We start from the raw sequence: 22,348 nt of genomic DNA, 5'->3' as shown, positions 1-22,348 counted from the left end.
TTCTATCTACATACAACTTGCTCCTAGTCAACAAGACCTCCAGAGTGAACTCTGATGGTAGTAGTTTTTCCAGGGGGGGAATATTTGCTTTTTCTTTCCTGGAATTGGTTTTGCTATGCTAATACTCTGAAGGTTCTCTTTCCTTGGTTAAATCTTCAGATTCTGGTTAGATGTCAACAGGTCGCCCATGGTGCCCGGATTTGGTTTTTGCTATGCATGGTTAGCTGAGAAACATAGGGGTGACCCTCATTTCTCCCATTCCATCTCTGTGCCAGGGCAAGGATCCAAAATGTTCTCTCTTTATTGTGCCAACCGGAAAAAAAATCCCCAGATTGTAAACAGGTCAGGAGAAATATACAGGTTAAATTACTCATCATCATCTTATTAACAAAATAAAGCCCTATCTATGTTTACAGCCATAAAAAAGGAATAACCCTGGAGAGAGATGGGGGCTAAGGAATGGGGCTGAGGTGGGGAACGGAAGGGGGGTGGGACAAAGGGTAGGCTTGGTTTCCACATCTGTCCCAGCTGGATTGAGTCCCCTCCTCCTGCCCCTAGAGTTCTCCCTGCCCCCTCAGCATTCCTCTCCAATGGGATGTGACTTTCTTGGGGGTGGAAATAAATAAATAAAATGAGAGACTGATCATGGGCAAAGTCAAGTCCCCCAGCCAAGGGGTGGGGTCAATGGCAAGGGGGTGGAGGGTGAGTGTGGAGAAAGGAATAGGGAAGGACCGTAGCCAAAGGAAAGAAGGGGAGGGAAAGGGCAACTGAGGCTTCTCATCTCCCCCCCCCAAATAAACAAAGTGACTCACACATACATACCCTTCCCTTCCCAGGCCAGCAGGGCCGGCCAGTTCTGGAAGCAGCCTCAGCCACCTTGGGCAATCTTTGATGCCCATCATTCCAACCTCGTTCAAACTGACCTTGTCTATCAGGCAGGGCCAGGACCGGATGACGCAGGTAGCCAGGGTCTCCTAGCACCTGCCTTTCTGGCCTCAGCCAGTCTCCCCGGATCCCAGCTTCCAGGATGCTGGACAGGGTCCCGTTTCCCTTCCCCCCCGGCTGGGAACCAGGGCCTACGTTGGGCAGCCTCGGGCTGGGGGGCTGGGTAGCCCCTTGGAGAGGCTGCAGCTCATTCTCACGAGTCTCAGAGCTAAAAATGGCTCCGTGGGAATTGACTGGCAGTCAGTGAACAGGAGAGAGAGGAGGTCAGGGTGGCTGACAGTTCCAAACACTGAGACCCAAAGACACACAGAGATGTCCAGACACAGAGGGTGGCTCCAGAAGGGTGGGGGCATCCTGCCAGGGAGAAGCAAATCGATAAGGAAACAGAAACCCAACACAAAAAAAGGAAGAGAACCTGAGACCCACAGAGAGCTACAAAAAGGCAAAGAGGCTGATGATGCTCACTGGCAGAGCTATCCAGAGATTTAGAGAAGCTGGGGAGGCCCAGAAAGAAACCTCCCCTAGGAATCCTGAGACACAGGAATCCCCCAGAATGGGGACACATGGGCCACAAGTGCACACACACACATGTGCGTGCACACTCACACACACCCACATGCACACACACACACACACACCCAACAGGCTCACAGATACACACATAGGCTGGACACACCAAGACGGAGCCAGTCCAGTAGAAAGGAATGAGAGAATGAGGAAGTCAGGGGGGACTCACACACCGCCTTGGGCTCACTCACATCCAGCAGATACAGACCCTGGAAAAAGACCTAGGAGGGGAGGGAAAGCCCTGCAGGAAGTAGACGAAGAATGATAGGAGGTATGCCGTCCCAGACGTGGGGCACGGAGAGGGCGGAGGGTGGGGAGCGATGGATAAAATGGTCACGCCAAGTAGACCCCGCCCTTCCAGCAGAGCAAGGGAGATGAGAAAAGAGGGGATGGGGAGGGGGCTGCAGGGACCAGGATCCCAAATAGGGAGGGAGTAGAGGGTGCTAGTCATATAATAACTTCCTAGGTGTGAATATCAGGGGACTTGTGGCATTACTTGGTCAATGATGGGAAGCTGGGCCCGTCTACAGAACTCCCCTTTTACAGGAACTCGGGTGCCCCCCTGTTTTCCTAAAGTCCACACCAACCCTGTGGCTCTGAAGCCCCCCAAGACAGGATGCCTACTTCGAGGCCAAACAACCTAGAGTAGGACACAACCTTTCCTGACCCACTTCCCCTGCATAGATGTATGTACATATGCACAGCTGTGCCCATCTCCCGGACACATCCCCATCAAGGTACCTACACAGTCCTGGTCAGCTGGTAGTGCCCGATAGGGTCGGGGGACAGACCCTTGTTAGCCTCCTGTCTCCCCCTTTCAAGATCTGCCTGGGGGAAGCGAGAGGGCACGAGCCCCAGAGCCCAGCTCAGTCTGTGAGCACTACCAACTCCCCATCACTCTTCTCCTCGACTTCCGAATCTTCTTCTTCGCTGTACCGGAACATCTCCCCGTCAGCTACGGAGTGCCCGTCCTCAGCGCCCTCATTCTCCTCCTTAAGGCTTCGGGTGTTGACAATGATAGGCATGCTGGGGTCCAGGCTCCGGGGCACATAGTGCTCCAGAAGGGGCTGTGCCAGGGGCATTCCGGGTGCCCTGGGGTACAGGACATCAGGGGAACTCATCTGCATCTGATTGCCTGGTGGGCTGGGGAGCAGGAGGAAAAGTTGAGGTGTTAGTAGTTGGTTCTCCCAAACTGGAAAGGTACCCACTGGTCTCCCTAACCTCAATCCCAGTCCCAATCCTACAGTCACTCTCAGAGCCTATCGATCTGGGAGAGCCAGGAACATTGGAGCGCTACATCCCTCCAATATTCCACGATGCTCAGCCTTATGCTCATTGAGATGGGGGAATGGGACCTAGGCAAAGGTGGACATGAATGTATATTTGTCAGTTCTCCCTCCATTCCCCAATCCCAACCACATACACACACGTCCTCCAGAGTATCAGAAATCTAGGTCTGAAATGGCCCTTGGAGGTTCTAGTCCAACCTCTTCAGTTCCAATGAGGAAAGTGAGTCCAAGGAAACTCAGTAACTTGCCCAAAGTGTTATGGGTAAGAAGCATGAAAGGCAGAATTGGAAGTCAGGTTCTCTGACTTCCAACGCAGTGATCTTTCTTTCTTTTTTTTTTTAAATAAAATTCTTTGCTTCCATCTTAGAATTAATACTGTGTATTGGTTCCAAGGCAGAAGAGCAGTAAGGGCAAGGAAATGGGGAAATGACTTGTCCAGGGTCACAAAGGTAGGAAGTATCTAAAGCCAGATTTGAAGCCAGGATGCCCCATCTCCAGGCCTGGATCTCTATTACACTGAGCCACCAAACTGCCCTGATGGTTAAATTTTCAAGCTGAATCATTTACACCTCAGAAATCAGCAAACTCTGCTAATCAGGGCTTGATTTATTATTTTGTTGACTGTTTAGACTTGGAAGTCACGGAGAAAATGTACATGTAGGTTAAACTTTAAATTGTGTATACTGTTTTTTTGGAGAGTCTGGTATTCCACATTTGCCAACATACCAATCCATGTAGTCACACATTCGCAGGACACAGTGGCAAGAGGTGGAAAGAGACCTAGTCCAACTCCCTCATTTTACAAGGGAAGAAACAGAAACCCAGTTTCCTGGCTCTGGAGTAAGAGGGCCTGGGTTTGAATCTTGATTCTTCCACTTACAACATGTGTGATCTTGGGCAAGGTACTTCCCCTCTGGGCCTCAGTTTACACAACTGCCAAATGAGGGTAATGGGCTTAGATAATCGCAGTTTCCTTTCAATGAGGGTGCCAATGATGGATGATCCTTCTAGCTCAAAGTCTTGGGTGCAATGTAGAATTCCCCATCTGCCCCATCCCCGTTACACTCGCTCAGACATGGTAGAGCTGAGAATTCCATTCTCCTCTTTCCTGGGTGGCTCAACTGGCCAAAGTGGGGAAGGAGGCAGGGAGGGGGGACAGGAGGCTCACGGGATCACGTAATTCTGCCTCGCGTCCTGGCGCCGGTTCCTCATCAGGGCCTTGTACTCCCCCACTCGTAGTCGCTTGCCCTCCACGATGCACGTGCGCTTGGGCCGAGGCTTATACTTGTAGTCAGGATACTTCTCCAGGTGCTGCCGGCTCAGCCGTGCCTGTTCCTCGTAGTAGGGTTGCTTCTCCTGGTTTGTCATGGACTTCCAGCGGGAGCCTAGCACCCAGATCCCCGTGTCAGTGCCCAGCTCCCATCAGCCTGGTGCGAGCCCAACCCTGGCTCTGCCCTCCCCACACCCGCACACTGCACGTGGGGTCTAGTCCAGCGGTGGACTCCCCCCTCCCCCAGTCAGACTGGCATCTCTATGGGCACCTGAATAGAGGCAATAGGAGGCGGGTCTGGGATAGGTGCACCAAGCAAACAAAACAATGCATAGGACAACCAGGCAAGAAACCAAAGGAAGCCAAAAAACCGCCACCAGGCACTCCTCGTGCCCCACTGCCACTGATGGGGATCGCTCACCGAGAATCTTGCTGATGCTGGAGTTATGCATGTCGGGACAGGCTTGGAGGATCTTCCGCCGTTCATCCTTGGCCCACACCATGAAGGCGTTCATGGGCCTCTTAATGTGATTGTTGTTCCGGGACTCGGGGAAGTGTCGGGAGCCTGGGAGGGGTGGGGTGGGATAGAAACGAGAGTTGGTCTACTTTCCTACCCCCAGAAAGGGAGTGGAGAGACATGGGTGGGTGGGAGGAAGGGTAATGGGTGGCTTGAGGGGGCACTGGAGGATATTAGATCAGAGATGAGGGATAGCGTAGAGGGCATATTCCCATTCAGGAAAGGTTGATCCAACCCTTGAGGTCTTTTCCAACCCTGAAAGTGCATTTCTAAAGTGGTGCTTTGCCCCTTCTTTTTCACTAAGCGATCTGAGGGAGATAGGCACCCCACTTTGCTCCATTTCCCCCAGGACCAGGTCTCTGGCCATGGGCAAGATCCATCAGGACTCAGAAGGACTCTTGAGATTTTGGTCTATAAGAGTCCTGAGCCTGGCAGTATAAGAAGAGAGGGTGAAGAGAAGGGTGAAGAGAAGAAGAATGAGTGAATCAAAAATGATAGGAATGGGGGGCAGCTGGATAGCTCAGTGGATTGAGAGCCAGGCCTAGAGATGGGAGGTCCTGGGTTCAAACCTGGCCTCAGATACTTCCCAGCTGTGTGACCCTGGGCAAGTCACTTGACCCCCATTGCCTAGCCCTTACCACTCTTCTGCCTTGGAGCCAATACACAGTACTGGAACCAATGGAACCTTGGAACCAATACACAGTATTGATTCCAAGGCAGATTTTTTTAAAAATGATAGGGATGGGGAGGACACACACAGAGATATTGTTAAGACGTACAGACAGCAGAGCCAGAGGGGAACACATTGAAACCACAGAAAAGGAGAAAAACAAAGAGAAACTGCCCACAGATGGACAGAGGAAACAGAGACAGCAGAGATACAAAGATGGGTCCAATCCCAAACCCACCCTCTGCCGCCTTTCCATCCCAGGTCTCATCTGGGGACTCCACTAGGAAATGACTGGGAATGAGAACTCCCTGATCCCCTTGTAACCTGGGGGGACCGTACCATCCATGTCACAGCTCAGCATGGTCTCATCTAGCTGGTGCCCACAGCTCTCTTCCAGCCGATCCTTGGCTGGGGATGAGTCCAGGTTGATGAGGTCCTAGGGAGACAGAGAGGGTCCTCTAGGAATAATGCCCATTGCTTCAGCAGCCCCCCACTTCTTCCAAACCTTAAAACTGTCTCATTCATTCCCTAACCTTTCTTTTCTTCTCACATCCTCCTATGAATAATAGGGACTAGATGTGTGATTTTATGGGTATAGCGCACTCCCAGAAGAGGAAACCAAACTAACTTTAACTTAGTTGGCAATCTCTACGCAACTAAAAGTGCTAAGAGAATGCCTGAGAAGTTATTATAACTCATCAAAGGTCACACAGCCAACAAATGTAACAGGTAGAACTTGAATTGAGGACTTCCCCACTCTGAGGCCAGCTCTATACCCATCACGTCACACACTGTTTTTTTCTCTTAATTATCCTTTAATCCTCAAATCAGAATAGTCAAGTACCTGTGTCCAATTGATCCGTGCCCTATTCTATGCGCCTTAGGGACCAGAAGTCCTTACCTTCCTGTAAGAGGCATTAGGAGAGCTCTCAATGGGCCCACTGTGGCCATGCAGCAGCTGCCGGGCATCCTGGATAGCTTTGGTGATGGCATCCCCCTCACCCAGAAAGCCTTGAGTATGGGAGAAGAGAAGGAAGAGCAAAGCCAAGATCAGCAAATGTAGAATCCTTCCCTCAGAGAAATAAGCCTCCTTCTTCTGTTTCTATCCCATGGCCTTGTAAATGGGTTATAGGGGCATCTGGGACTTCCAACATGGGGAAGTGGTGTCTGTAAACCTTAAAATTTCTTAGACTTGTGAATGTTGGAAATTTCACCATTGGAAGGTTTCATGCTTGTAGGGAATTTCCTACTGATAGTGGGAACTCTATTGGAATGTGAACCCCATTGGCATGGGAGGTTCCTCCTCCTCCCTTCTTAAGATTACTGTAGGACAGAAACCTTTTGCTGAACAATGGAAAGGGCTTTGACCTATGCTTAAGCATAGAATAGGAGGTTCTTTGAGTCATGATTGATTTTAGAATTGATACAATAGAGATACTTGGAATGACAGAACCAGGTCTTGGAAAATACAATTTCCACCCTACTCAGTCCTAACAGGATTTAGGAAGGGCTGCAGCATAGATCAAGATTTAATTATTTGAGAATATGACCTTCAACAGACATGTGCAAAGCCAGAGACCTCTGGGCGGTCCTGGGTTAAGCTAGAGCCTCCATTGGCACAGGGAAATTGATGGACAGTGATTGGTAGATGTGAGAACTGAGGGGAGGGAACTTGGATGGTTTCCTTAAAGATAGCGGGGTCTGAGGACTGGGGGTTGGTTGGAGAGGTTTTTTGCTCTGAGAGGTTGTGCTCTGAGAAGCTGGCTCTGAAGGAAGCTGGAGGTGGAGGCCCCTGAGACTGTTTCTCCATTTTGGTCAGTGATAGGGACTGATCTCTTTTCTTTGCCTCAGCTATCTAAGGGCTTGGGCCTTTTGGCCCAGCCTAAACAGAGGGGGTATTTAAGCCCTATTCCCTTCTCTCCCCTTTCTCTCTCCCTCTCTCTCTCTATCTCTAATACCTTTCTTCCTCCTGTTTGTAATTAAACTCCATAAAAGGTTGACGGCTGACTTGAGTTTTCATTTAGGAATTCCATAGCTGAATTCCTTGGCGACCTTAAATTAATATATATCAGTCTTTTAAAGTGATTTCCTTGTCACATTTGTGGCGACCATGAAGGGACAAGGAAATCACTTTAAAAGACTGAAAAGGGTGGTCTTGAAGAGACATAGACTCACTGAATATCAAGCCAATTTTGCAGGTGAAAAACTTGAGATCCAGAAAAAGGAAATGATTTGGTCAAGATCATATAATTATTATCATTAATCATTAAGTATAAACAATAAATAGTATTAAATATCTAATAACAAATCAATTAGATACATGGATATATAATGGATTACATATATAATATATTACATATACAATAGATGATGATGGCCAATAATAGCTAACATTTGCATAGTGGTTTTAAGACTGCAAATCACTTTATACATTTATTATCATTTAATCCTCATAATAATTGGCAGCTTTGCAGCTAAACATCAGTCCTAGCGGTCAAGCCTGCCAGGCCAGTGTACTTCTTCTCATGCCATCTTACTTTCTATCCTATTGGGCTCCCCTGGGATATGGAGGGAGGAGAAGGTGGGAGGACAAGCGGGATGAATAAAGAGGTGCGTAGACAGAGAGCATACCTAGAGGCAGGCTGGGTGGGCTGGCTTGGAGGTCCCGGGTGGGAGCCCCATGGTTGGAGGGGAGGGGACCACAAGTGCTTATCTTCAGGTTGGGGGAGCTAGAAGTGTTGGGCAGCTCCGGACCTTTGGGCTTGGCTGTCAAGTTCAGAGGCTGTGAAGACTCCTAGGGGAAATCGAGACAGAAACAGAGAGGAAGGGGGTGAATGAACTGGAGACAAGAGATCTGTCTAGAAGGAAACACGGAGGGAGCAGTAGAGGGACAGATTCAAATACCCAGACAGAAAGACAGTAAGGGAGACGGGCTTCAAATTACACAAAACCAGGGATGGACAGCACACAGGAGAGAAAGGGAATGTGCCTAATGGCCGGATGTCAGAAGAGTATAGACAGTAAGGATAAGAGATTTGGGGAAGGAGGGAGGAAAGGGAAAGAAACAAAGACTTTGGGACTCAATTTTTTTTTAAATGTTAGGAACTGGTTTTATATATAATTATAGGGGGAGAATAAAATAAAATAAAAAGAATTTGAGAATAAGTAAATGACTATAACTGATTGAATCTTCCCAATTTTGTTATTCGCCTCTCTTAGCACTTTGCATTGCCTCCTACACACCCACCCACCCAAAGAGAGAGCAAGAACACCAGGGAGCAGGAGATGAGTAGATGTCTCCATCCATCCCTGGTTCCTTCCCAGGGAGCGCCAGGAAATGGCCAGGGTCCAGGCCAGCTTCCTTCCCTGGCTATGGTCACTGTCCCTGGCCCAGCAAGTCATGGAGGGGGGTGGCTGGAGCAGGCTGACTGAACCTCTCTCCCAGTTTATCCCTTCCCCGATCCCAGGGTTTTTTCTGTTGGTGGTTCTTTGGGGGGAGGTCCATAGTACCTGGAGCGGGTGGTGGGCAGAGACAGCCCCAGGCCTCTTCACAGCAGGGGTAGGGGGGCTGTGCAGCAGCTGCAGCGGGTACTCCACTGTGGAAAAGGCGGCAAGGAGAAAAGTCCTGGATGAGCATAGAACAGCAGAGACCCTGCTTGACGAGGGCTATCAGCGGCCAGCACAGATGGACAGACGGAGGATCTGGGCTCTCGTCTCCGGTTGGCCTTGAGCAGTTCTCCCTCCCAGGGGCTGAGAAGCCAGCCAGGGCCCCTGATCATGAGACACACACACACACACACACACACACACACACACACACACACACACACACACAGGTCCTACACAGCCACATACAAACACCCAAGAACTCTAGGCAACGTTTGAAACACCTCAGCCTCACCAGAACTGATGTATTCATTCATTCATTCAACAAACACTTTTTGAGTGTGCAAGGCATCGAAGGGGATACAAAGAGAAAAATAAGACCCGGTTCCTGCCCTCAAGGAGCTTACAGTCTGCTTGGGGAGACAGACAAGACTGAAACAATAACACAAAGCAGCAAACGGTGGATGCCAAAAAAGAGATGAAAACCCAGAGCTGTTGAGTAGCCAGAACTGAAATTACAAAAGATGAACTCTAAGGTTCCTCCTGGTCCTCACTCCCAGCACTGTGACTGCTGCTTGGGAAGATCTGAGATGGCTGCAAAGACAAGAGGATCATCTAAGCTGGGCCTTGAAGGATGCATAGAGTTCTGACCATAGAACATGAAGGTCAGCCAACATTTCCTTCAACACGAGCAAAAGGGCAAGAATATATTCAGAGGGGTAAAGGAAAGGCAAAGACAGTTTTGAGTGGAAAGAACATTGAATGTGGAGTCAGAGGATCTGAGTTCAAATCCTGACTTTCCACCCTTACGATTTAAAAAAGACACTTTACCACCCTTGGCCTCAGTGTCTTTCTCTATAAAACAAGGGAGTTGGAGAGATGATATCAAAATGTTTCTGTTTCTAGAGTCTGTGTAGGATGGAGCAAAGAGCTCTGGGTCTTAAATTAAATGATCATGTTAAAGAGTTTGGGTTTTATTTTATAGATAAATGAATTAAATTAATAAATGAAATAAAATTTATTTTTTTAAAAGTTGACACTGATAACTTTTGAGTCATGGAGTGACAGGATAAGTGCTGCACTTTTAAGATTTATTAATAATTTAATAGGGGCTTAAGGGCCTCTCGTTAACTTAGGAATCTGGAAAAACTTGTGGAATCATCCTAACAAGCAAACCTCATAGTCTGTGTCCCTTTTATTTAAAAGATTATTTATTTTTTATTATATGAATTTATTATATTACTATATTGTTATATATCATTATATATGTATTTGTTATTATGTTGATTCAATATATTTATATTATAGCATTAATTTATAATTTAATTTTATGATTATATATTATATAGAAATATAATTCATTTAAGATTAATTTATAATAATCATCATTTAAAACATTATTTAAAATAATTTAAAGTGTGCCTCTTCCAGAAATCCTTCTTTGACTAATCCCTATGGGTTTCACCTTTATGGAGTGAACTCCCAGTACTTGGTGACTATGTTACTTACATCATACTTGGTCACCCTTGCCAAGAGACCTCCATGTAAAAATCTATTTCTTTTTTTGGAGGGGGCTATTTCATGGATGGGTGCTATATATATAGGAGAACTATAATAATATCTGGTGCTTTTACAGGTCTTTTTTTTTTTAAACCCTTACCTTCCGTCTTGGAGTCAATACTGTGTTTTGGCTCCAAGGCAGAAGAGTGGTAAGGGCTAGGCAATGAGGGTCAAGTGACTTGCCCAGGGTCACACAGCTGGGAAGTGGCTGAGGCCGTTTTACAGGTCTTTTAAAAAAACCCTTACCTTCTATCTTAGAAACAATACTAAGTATCAGTTCCAAGGCAGAAGAGCAATAAGGGTTAGCCAATTCAGATGAAGTGACTTGTCCAGGGTCACACAGCTAAGAAATATCTGAGGCCACATTTGAACCCAGGACCTTCTTCCAGGCCTGGCTTTCTATCCACTGAGCCACCCTAACTGCCCTCTTTTACAGCTCTTTAAAAATTTTTTTTATTTGTAAAAACAGCAATATGGCACACTGGGTAGAATTCTGGGTTTGAGTCAGGCAAATATGAGTTCAAATCCAGCTTCAGTCACTTAGTAGCAATTTGATCCTGAACAAGTCACTTAACCTTGTTTGCCTCAAAAAAAAAAAAAGTTTACTTCTTTTGTTGTTTTTTTTTTGAGGCTAAGTTTCCCAATCCTGCCCAGGCTAGAAGGAGGGCAGCCATTCCTGGGCTATATCCCACTGCTGGCTGGTTTGCCCTTTCTTCATTGGTTTTGTAGCCCTTTTCTCCCGTGGTTCTTCCCTTCCCTCCCCCCCCCCCACTCACAAGGACCCCAGATCTGGCCCTGGCCTCGCTGCAGAACTCAATGATCCATCAGCTGCTCAGTGATGAGGCTTACAGGCACGAGCCACCACACCCAACTTTTTAAAAATTGAAAAGTCTGGGGGTAAGTAGGTGGCTCAATGGATAGAGCACCAGGTATGGAGATGGGAGGTGCTGAGTTCAAATGTGGCCTCAGACACTTCCCAGATGTATAACCCTGGGCAAGTCACTTACCCCCATTGTCTAGCCCTTACCACTCTTCTGGCTTGGAACCAATACACAGTATTGATTCTAAAACAGAAGGTAAAGATTTTTTTTTTTAAAAAAGCTATCTTTACAAATATTTTTGTAGCAGCAATATATGTAATTGTAAAATATCAAAAACTGCAACAGAGCTCTGAAAGCAATCTAAATGTCCAACAATGGAGCACTGATTAAAGAAATTGTGGTACTTTCACGTAATGGAATAATACAATTAAGGCCAACAAGAATGAGGAATACCCAAAAATCTGGAAAAAGCTGTATGAAATAGCACTAAATGAAAAGAACAGGTAGTAGTACACATTCACTACCCGCCTGCCCCAGGGAGTCCAGTAAATGGGAGTGATTGGACAAAGAATCCTGATGTTATGAGTGAGGGGAGGCAAACATTCCACCATGCTTTATACCCAGATGAATTCATTTCAATGTAAATAGTTGCTATGCAGGTTTGATTGGTTGTATTTCAATGCCAGCTTTATAACAAAAGAATTTTCTTTTAAAACAAAAAAATAAAGCATAGCCTAGCCTTCTTCGTAGGTCATTTCCAAGTGCCAGGTATGGGCGGCAAGCACTTCCCCTCAATCACTGACCAGCTGACCCACAATCAAGGCTGAAAGGAAATTAGCCAGTGAGCCATCAGGAATTCGAATCACTCTCCTTCCACCAGGAACTGCCTCTCCACCCTCTCTCTGCCTCTCTTTCCTTTTCCTCCTTTATCTCCATGGGCTAGATTTCTATGGGGCTGTATGTGTGTGTGTGTGTGTGTGTGTGTGTGTGTGTGTGTGTGTGTCTGTCTGTCTGTCTGTCTGTCTGTGTCTGTCTGTCTGTCTGTCTTTGTGTCAGTCTGTCTGTCTGTGGGGCAGGCAGGGGATAAGGCAGATATGGGGAACCAAGTTTATGTATTACTCATGTAGAGTCCTTCAGGGGGCAGTTGTGGGGATCGGCATGACTAGTGGAGCAGCTAAAACCAGGAAAGGAGGAAATGATATGCTTGGAGATACAAGAGACAGAATTTCAGGCTGGATCAAATCCTCATGTTGACCCTAATGGCCCCAGAAGCCAGGAGAGAAACAGCTCCTTCTATTTGTAAAGCAAATGATGGCACCAGACCATAGGTCCATTTAGAGATAGAAGGAACATTACTGACAGATCTCAGCTCTGGGGGAAGTTAAATGATTCACTCATAGTCATATAGGGAAGTGCCAGGGTGGGATTTGAACTGAAGTCCTTTAACTACTTTGCTGACATTCTTTCCACTATGTTAGATTGCTTCTTAGTCTTCTTATCCAACTCTTTCCTGTGTTTCCTTTCCCCTTCCTTTCTTTCTAGCTTCCCTCCTTCCTTCATTCCTTCCTTCCCTCCTTTTCTTTCTTTCCTTCCTTCACTCCTTTTTCTTTCTTCCCTCCATCTCTCCTCTTCCTTCCATTTCTCCTTTTCTTCCTTCCTTCCATCTCTCCTTTTCCTTCCTCCCTCCCTCCCTTCCATCTCTTTTTCTTCCTCCCTTCCTTCCACCTCTCCTTTTCCTTCTTCCCTCTCTTCTTCTTTCCCTCCCTCCCTTTTTCTTTCTTTCTTCCTTCCTTCATTTCTGCCTCCCTCTCTCCCTCCCCTCCTTAAAAACCCTTACCTTCTGTCTTAGTATCAGTTCTAAGACAGAAGAGTTGCAAGGACTAGGCAACTGAGGTTAAGTGACTTGCCCAAAGTCACACAGCTAGGAAATATCTGAGGTCCTCCCAATTCTAGGTCTGATACTCTATCCTAGCTACTCTTCCTATATATTTTCTATGGCATTTTCCAAAAGGGCACTAGTGCTAGAGTCAGAAGAAGTAGGGATGTTAATCCCAGAGCTTCTATTTATCAGTTATGTAGCCCTGGGCAAGTCATTTCCTGTCTCAAGTCTCTATTTATTCATTTGTAAAATGGGGATATCTGACCTAAATTGAAATTGGGTAGATATTATTATAGACCATCAGCTCCTTTAGGACAGTGATCACATGGCAGGTGCTCAGTAATATTCACTGGATGAATGAATGACTTCATTTGGTTCCCTCCATCTGCTGTGAAATAAATACACAGGGAAATGCTTCTCATGCTTATTGGAGTGACGAAGAAACTGAGACCCCAGGAAGCTAAGGAATGCATAAGTCAATGGTAGTACCAGGCATAGAACCAACATCTCCAGATTTGCAATGTTCCCCCCAGAGATCACCTTTCCTTCTCAGAACTAGGTCTGGTTCTGAAACTCCCAACCTTCCTCTTGGTATCTCTCACTTACCTGGTTTACAAGGAATGGGCTGAATAGGTAGTGCCAGCTGGGAGTCAGGGGTGACAGGCATGGGCTGGTGGCTGGGAGGGAACGCAGGGATCATGACATAAGGCATGTTGACCTGCTGAAGGGAAAGAGACCCCCCCATGTGAGTTCCCTAGATGTGACAACTCCAGGACACATGTAGGAAGCTTCTGTGCCTATGGTCTGAGGACAAAGCGTTTGATGCTTTTACTTCCAGCCAGTCAAGGAAATGACTGCTTTCTCCATATCTAGAGTTCTATGAGTTCCCAACTCTTATTAGGGAATTCAAATTATAGACCATATATTTAGATAGAAGGAAGCTTAGACGCCATTTGGTCCACCCATTTTACAGATGAAGCCACTTGAGGCTTAGAGAGATGAAATTACTTCTCCAAGGTTAAACAGACGAGAATTGGCAAAAGTGGGCTTTGATCCCAGAAACTCTTGACTCTAAATCCATTGCTTTTCCCACTGTACCAAGGTGCTTTAGGGAAGTATTTACTCTAAGCCTCTCCTCAGGGAAAGAGAAAAAGAAGAAAATGAGGGAGGGTGAAAAAAATCAGAGAATATTAAGAACTAAAAGGCACTTTAGAAATCACCTAATCCAATCACCTCATACATAGATGAGCAAGTTCTGTCCAAAAGGTTAGGTGATTTGCATAAAGATTATATGCTTTCTATGGGGCAGAATTGGGATTTTGGCCCAAGGTTTTTTATTTGTTTTAGGACAAACCTAATCTTTCCATTGTACTACATGGAGACACTAGTGACCCCAATTATTATCCTGACTGTGGACCACCCCAACTCCACTTATTTCGCCTTCTTTATTCCAGTTCCATTCCCTAAGAGAGAGGCTCTCTCATAAACCTCCTCTCCATGAACTGAGGTGGCAGATTAAATGTGGAGAAGCGAGATGGCTAACAGAGCAGCTTATTGTGGAAGCATCTCTAAAGATAGACAATTAATTTACAGGATCATAGATTTAGAGCTGGAAGGGAGCTTACAGACCAAGGAGGACAATCCTTTCATTTTACAGAAGAAGAAACTGAGGCCTGGAAAGGCTGTGCCTTGTTCATATCACCCCCTTATGGTAAGAGGCAGAATGTTTTTTTAACCCTTACCTTCTGTCCTAGCATCAATATTGGGTATTGGTTCCAAAGCTGAAGAGTAGTAAGGGCTAGGCAATAGGGGTTAAGTAATTTGCCCAGGATCACACAATTAAGAAGTATCTGAGGCCAGAATTGAACCCAGGTCCCCCCAACTCCAAGTTTGGTGCTCTATCCCTTGTGCATTTGGACCTTGGTCCTCCTGCCTCTAGCCATGATTCCATGCTTCTATGCCTCCCTTACTTCCAACCCACCCACATGATACAACCCTCCTCTGACCACTCTGGTTCTCTTTACCTGTATCTGCTGCTGTAGGAGGTTGATCTTGTGCTGTTGCTGGATGAGCTGCTGCTGCTGCTTTGCAATCTGCTCACAGGAAGGGGTGGGAAGGAAAGAGAAGGCAGTGCCTAATTATTCCTCACATGCCAACATTTCTCTCCAAAGTCCTATGGAATGGCCACCCTGTACCCCGGCCCTATCCATGATGCTGGAGCAAACCACAGAGCCTCCAAGCCAACCTGATCCCATGTAGAACCTCTTCAGGGTCAAGGAGAAGGCAATACAGGCAGTCATTGAAGTTTGGGAATCTACCCCCTCCTTGAATGGATAGTCACCCAGAAAAATGAAAAAGAGGAAGCATGGGAGTAGAACAGATTAACGTGGAAGTGGTCACAGAATCTCAAACTTCTACCAATACCTGAACAAAAATCAACTAAGCAATGTAAAATGACCTTCAGTAAAGGGAAACACACTACCTTCCCAAGCAGCCCATTCCAATTTTAGATATCTCTTAATGGTTATGGAGACTTTTTTTTTCCTTCTATCAAGTCTAAATCTTCTTTTTTGCAACTTCTGTTCATTTTATTTATCTAGTTCTGTCCTCTGGGGCTAAGCAGACTAATGTCTAAACTCTTTACTACATGGCAGCCCTTCAAATACTTGAAGACATATCATATTCCCATCCCCTTCAAGTGATCTCTTCTCAGGGGTAAATGAGCATCACTGATTCTCTTACCTGAGTCTCATAGAGCAATGACTTCTGGTCCCTTGACTAATTTGATGTTCCTGCCTTGGCCAATGTTCAATTTATCAATGGCTAGCTGAAAATATGGCAGCAAAAACTGGACATAGTATTTGTAGATGTGGTCTGACCAGAGCAGGATACAGCAGAACTATTAATGCCCTAGTTTGGGACACGACACTTTTCGTAAGGCTGCCCAAGATTGCATTAGCTTTCTTTGGCTGGCACTTGACCCAGCTGACTCACATTGAGCCCATCATTCACTAACCTCCCCATTGCCACCTAGACGTGTACTCCCTATCTTGTGCCTGTGAAGCTGATTTTTTGAACCCAAGTATAACCCAATTAAATGTCTTCTTATTAGATTCAGTCCAATATTCTAGCTTGTCTAATCTTTTTGTCTCCTGACCTGGTCATCCAGTGTGTTAGCTATCCTTCTCAGCAATACATCCCCTCCAAATTGGATATGATGTGCCATCTATGGCTTTATCCAAAGCAATGATAAAAATATTAAAACAGCACAAGGACTCCTGAAGTCCTTCACTGGCAACCTCAGGCCAACATGATGCCTAGCCATTAAAGATTATTCTTTTTGGTCCTACTATTCAATCAATTCTGAATCTAACTATACTATTGTGGAAAATATGGCAAGAAAAGAATGAGAGACTTAGTTTATTAAAATCTAGGTAAGGAATCAAAAGTAGTAGAAAGAAGCAAAGTTATTATTCAATTATATCTGACTCTTCCTAATCCCATTTGGGGTTTTCTGGGTAAAGATACTGGAATGATCTACTTCCTTCTCCAGCTCATTTTACAGATGAGAAAACTGAGGCAAACAGGTTTAAGTGACTTAGCCAAGGTCACACAACTAATAAGTATCTGAGGCCATACTTGAACTCAGGATGGACTTCTTAACTCCACTGTGATGGGCAATGATCAAAGTGGGACCCTCATGTTCTGAAATCCTGTATTTCTCACTAGTTTCAGCATTAGTCAGGCATAAAATGAAAAATCTGTATTATTAATCAGTTAATCATTCTTTATTAATAATTACCTATACTGGTTCTGTGTTGTACTATTCTATACAGATTTGGGTTGTTCTATATTGTTAAATCCCTTGGTTTTCCCTGTATTTACTTTAGTTCGGAACCATTAGGCATTATTAATTACTTATAGTGGTTGTCTACTATACTATATTCTCCTGATGTTCCTATCTTTGATGAGGACATTCCAGAAGAGTAGCGAGACCTCTCCTGCACTGACAAATGATGGCAAGTAGGAAAATGGAGGAAAACATGGGACATGTGCACTAAGGGCTCTGGCAGTCCAGGGGAATCCCCAAAACTTGCACATGTTCCTTATTCCCTTTCTGGTGCCCTCAAGATCCTCTCTGAGGTGTCAGATCCCAAACCATACCACTACCTGAATTGGAACCCACCTTCTCAAAGTACATTTTCCAAGATTTTCTGCCTGTAACACCCCATAATGCCTAGGGATGGGCTATTCTGGGAAATTCCCTGGAATGGAAGGTGACAAGCCCCAGATCCTCAATAAATGTGCAAACCCTGATCCACAGCTAGGGCTACCCCATCGGCTCCAGGGCTATTCCATCAGCCCTTCGCCTATTCTGCCAGCCTCTAGACTATTTTACTAGCCCCTAGCCAGTGTTGGTGAGCCTATAGCAGGGGTGCTGCTGAGGGGGCTGCTTCATTCTCCCTCTCTACAGCATCTAAAGACATTTCTCACATAACCCGTCCCCTCTGCCCAGTAGCCTAATGGGAGCATGTCCTCCCTGCCCTATCTAGGGAAAAGGGGTCAGGAAGTTCACATGGGCATGAAGGTTGCCGTTTGGGCACTTGGTTTGCCATCACTGTCTGAGGCCATTTTATAAGCCTAGATAGACTATTAAATCATCTTAAATTTTTCTTTCTTCTTTAAATAAAATTCTTTCATACTTCAGGATTGAACAGCTTTGAGCCTCTCATTCTTCAAGTGAGACCCTGCTACAAACTTGGGTGTGTCTTCCCACAACTGTACCATCTACCTACCTCCCTTAACTCAAATTCCTCCAAACAGATCAGATTGAATCCCGAGGGGAAAATACCAGAAAAAGTCACAGGGGGCTATTTTCCAGCTCAGATCAGCATAGGATAAAACAGAGAGTTCTATGGATATGGGAGATAAGATCTGACCAGGAGTGGACCACCTAGAGAACACTCTAGTGCCTAAGGAGAGGTTGTGAACCAGAGCAAGAGGAAGTCACTGGCCCATACTGGGATCAAATTCATGTAAGGTATGGGAAAAAGTGCCAAGACTCTTTGCCAGCCACTACACAATTCTGGGTCACAGATCCAGGGCAGACCAAAGAGGGGAACTGCCACCAAGAGTGGCTTTCCAGGGTAAAGGGGCTTTCTAAGCTTAGGATCAGTTGCAGGTCTTAGGAAGTTTACTGAAAGAAGACTGTGTTCCAAACCAATCATCAATAATGTGGCTTAGACTTCCAGGAAAAGAGCAGGATCTCAGTTCCAGCAACTAGTCTCAATCTGAAGCCCTTAGGGCAAATCCCTAACAAAAAGATATTCTGAAATTTTGTAACTCAGAACCAGCAGAGTTTCCCAAGTAGGCTAATGGTGCTTGAGTCTAGGAACATTTAATTGTTCCTCAAACCCAAGCCCAGGTTAGAAACTTATAAAGAACTTAGACCAAAGGAACAAAAATTAGATTTCCCTAGGTAAAACCACTTTGGGAGAATTGAAGGCTTGCAGGTCTCCAGCTTGAGATCCTATAATAACACAGAACTCCTAATCAAGAAACTAGCAACAGAACCAGTCCAGACTTTTCCTCCAGAACTGCACACAGTTGGGCCTGTAAACCTTAAAATTCCTTAGACTTATAAATGTTGGAAATTTCACCATTGGGAAATTTCATACTTGGAAAATTTCTTACTGATAGTGTATTGGAATGTGAACCCCATTGGCATGGGAGGTTCCTCCTCCTCCCTTCTTAAGATTACTTTAGGACAGAAACCTTTTGCTGAACAATGGAAAGGACTTTGACCTATGCTTAAGCATAGACCAGGAAGTTCTTTGAGTCATGATTGATTTTAGAATTGATACAATGGAGATACTTGGAATCAATCTCCACCCTACTCAGTCCTAACAGGATTGAGGAAGGGCTGCAGCCTAGATCAAAATTTAATTATTCCAATCTCTACCCTACTCAGGTTAACAGGATTTAGGAAGGGCTGTAGCAAAGGATCAAAGATTTAATTATTTGAGAATATGACCTTCAACAGACATGTGCAAAGCCAGAGACCTCTGGGCGGTCCTGGGTTAAGCTAGAGCCTCCATTGGCACAGGGAAATTGATGGACAGTGATTGGTAGATGTGAGAACTGAGGGGAGGGAACTTGGATGGTTTCCTTAAAGATAGAGGGGTCTGAAGACTCAGGGGGGTGGTTGAGGAGTTGGTCTGAGTGGTTGGAGTGTGCTCTGAGGAGCTTGCTCTGAAGGAAGCTGAAGGTGGGGGCCTTTGAGACTGTTTCTCCATTTTGGTCACGTGAGTAATAGGGACTGATCTCATTTCTTTGCCCCAGCTATCTAAGGGCTTGGGCCTTTTGGCCCAGCCTAAACAGAGGGGGTATTTAAGCCCTATTCCCTTCTCTCCCCTTTCTCTCTCTCTATCTCTAATTCCTTTCTTCCTCCTGTTTGTAATTAAACTCTATAAAAGGCTGACGGCTGACTTGAGTTTTCATTTAGGAATTACATAGCTGAATTCCTTGGCGACCTTAAATTAATATATATCAGTCTTTTAAAGTGATTTCCTTGTCACAGGCCCTAATAACAAGAAGCATGCTGGAGGAATGAGCAATCAAAAAAAAAATACCACATAAGAAGCCATTATTGTGACAGGGATATGAAAAACAAAACCCAGAAGAAGAGAATAATTCCAAAACATCTATAAGCAGACTCAAAAGAAAAGCATAGCTTGGACAGAGATCCAACTAAAATATGAAACAAGAGTTTGAAATAGTTTTAAAATGCTTTTGTCACTGAACTGAAAGCACTAGAAGAAAAAGCTGAAAAAGAATCAAGAGCTATAGAAGAAAAAAATTGGAAAGGCAATTAATAGCTTGGCACAGAAGTACACAATCTTGCCTAAGCAATAAAATCTCAAAAAAGTAGAATGGCCAAAAGAGAACACAAGACTCCATGAGAGAACAATAAAGACTTTTTTTTTTTAATGGGAACAAATGTAAGATATCTTATAACAAAAACAAGCAACAAATAAAATAGATTGAGAACAAAATTCTGACTACTTAAAAGCTATGAACAAAAAAAAAAGAACCTAGACACAAAGACATTTTAAAAACAAACAACTCTCCAAAGCTCTTAAAAGAGGGAATGTAAGTAAAAAAAATTCATTGGTTACCTCAAGAAATAAGTCCCAAAATGGATATTATAGCCAAAATTGGGTTTTAAGAACAAAGAAAAAAGACAGCAAGTAACTAGAACAAAAAGAATTCAAGTAGTGAGGAGCTATAGTCAGAATCTTATACAAGTTAGCAGCCAGCACTATTAAAGAGCAGAGAGTTTGGAAGGCAAATGATATATAGCCAAGGAAATCTTACTGACTCAGCAGATCTGAGTTTAATGCTACAAAGGGGGATAAAAAGGGATTTTTAATGAAATAGAGAACCTCTGTGCAATGTATTGATTTAGAATATTGAACCCTAGAGACTACATTTCCCATAATCCCCTTTTCCTTTTCATGTAAGGTGGACTGAGATTTTTTGAGTTTCCATTTCCACCTCTCTGGCTGGTATCAGAGTGGAAGAGGGAGTGGTTTTTTGCCTTTCCCTGTTTTTTTAAAATTGCTCTTTGCTCTAAGTGGATTTTAATAAATAGTATTGGATATTAATTTTAATCTTAACAGTATTCTTGTTGAAAAGACCAGAGCTATAAAGAAACTCATTAGTTCAATTTAATATCTGACCCCAATCATGTCATAGAGGGTCTAATTAGATAGAAGATCTGAGATACATTCTATTAGGCCTTGATAATCTTAGAAGAATGGAAAAAGAAATTGGGATAGGAAAGAAAAGGAAGGTATGGGGAAATTATCCCACATAATCTGTGGCTCTATACAAACAAGAACCAGAGAGACTTGCCACTTTAATCTCACTTTCATCTAAACTGGTCAAAGTAGAAAACATTGCTCACTCTCTCTTTCTCTCTCTCTCTCTCTCTCTCTCTCTCTCTCTCTCTCTCTCTGTGAAGTTGAGTACAGAATTATAATTCACTCAACAAGGAAATAGGAAGGAAAAGGGAAAGGGAGGAAGAATTGGATGGAAGATAGAATATGAGAGAAATTAGTCCTGAGCAAAACAAACTCTAACAAAAAAAATGTACAAAAATATTTATAGCTCTTTTTGAAGTGGCAAGAAATGAAATCTGATGGGGTGCTTCTCATTTGGGGAATAGCTAAACAAGTTATAGTATATAGATGTGATGGAATACTACAGTGTCATAAAAAAATGATAAAAAAGAAATGGTTTTACAGAAACCCAGGAAAACTGATGTAGAATAAAGTGAGAAGAATCGAAAACAATTCATACAATGACAGCAACATGGTAAACACAATTTTGAAAGACTTATTCTGATCACTTATTAATGAGACATGCGACCCAACTCCTGAAAGAGAGATGAAGGACTTGATGCTGAATGAGACATATGTATATTGGGGTGGGAGAGGAAAAGGATAGATTTTTGATGAATGCAAAAAATTAAATATAATTTAAAAATAAAATCTAGGTAAACTACATCTATGACATTGCCTGATTTAACTAGAAAATCTATCAAGTATAAACATGAAGATGATTTGGCATGGCCTGATTTCAAAAGATTTTCTATGATCAGAATTCCCTCTTCTAGATATATTCAATCTTTTTAATAATGAATCAAAGAGAACAGCACTAGTCTTTAGTTTTCTTATTTTCTTCTCTTCTCTTGTCTGACTATCTATCTGTCTCTCTCCAAAATCAGGTTATGTGCCCTACTTCCCACCTTTAGTGCCTCTCCTTTTCTCTAAAATCAGCAATGTATAGTCATGTAGTGGCTTAAACTCAGGGCCAACTAAGAGATCTCTTACTATCTCCCTACCTACCCTGGATTTTACTGTGCCATTATCCATTTGAGTTCATCTTGGTCCAACTGGAAATTCCTAATTCTTGAAAATATGCTTAAAAAGTGGATAGCCCCTCCCGGACATACTTGCCTCCCTCCAAAGAATTGCCCCATAAGTCAAGTCAATGAATGAAATCTAGAACACTAAGATTACTTTTCCCCATTCTCTACACAAAGTCTTTGGTGGTTGGGGTTGTCTGGGTCTCATCCTCAAGTTTCTATCCCTTCCCCTGAATACACTCCAGCTAGCACCTACCAAATTCCCACACCTCTAAGAGAAGAGAGAGTGACA

General features: G+C 44.3%; 1 protein-coding gene across 2 annotated transcripts in view; it reads right to left on the bottom strand.

Annotated features, from left to right (window-relative positions):
- Positions 1-278: 278 nt before the first annotated feature.
- The window catches only part of SOX13 (SRY-box transcription factor 13), an 84,873-nt gene continuing 62,803 nt past the window's right edge, over positions 279-22,348 (bottom strand). The window contains exons 6-14 of one of the 2 annotated variants that reach the window (XM_056815765.1): positions 15,149-15,217; positions 13,731-13,845; positions 8,769-8,854; positions 7,890-8,052; positions 6,160-6,269; positions 5,598-5,694; positions 4,493-4,636; positions 3,970-4,186; positions 279-2,655 (exon numbers count right to left, since the gene is read on the bottom strand). In XM_056815765.1, coding sequence (XP_056671743.1) covers positions 2,379-2,655; positions 3,970-4,186; positions 4,493-4,636; positions 5,598-5,694; positions 6,160-6,269; positions 7,890-8,052; positions 8,769-8,854; positions 13,731-13,845; positions 15,149-15,217 — 1,278 coding nt within the window. In that variant the 3' untranslated portion in view covers positions 279-2,378. The remainder of the gene's footprint in view (positions 2,656-3,969; positions 4,187-4,492; positions 4,637-5,597; positions 5,695-6,159; positions 6,270-7,889; positions 8,053-8,768; positions 8,855-13,730; positions 13,846-15,148; positions 15,218-22,348) is intronic. The other variant, XM_056815764.1, reaches the window with a different exon arrangement.

This window comes from Monodelphis domestica, chromosome 2 (assembly GCF_027887165.1).
Source record: "Monodelphis domestica isolate mMonDom1 chromosome 2, mMonDom1.pri, whole genome shotgun sequence".
NCBI lineage: Eukaryota > Metazoa > Chordata > Mammalia > Didelphimorphia > Didelphidae > Monodelphis > Monodelphis domestica.
This window is presented reverse-complemented; position numbering and strand designations above follow the sequence as displayed.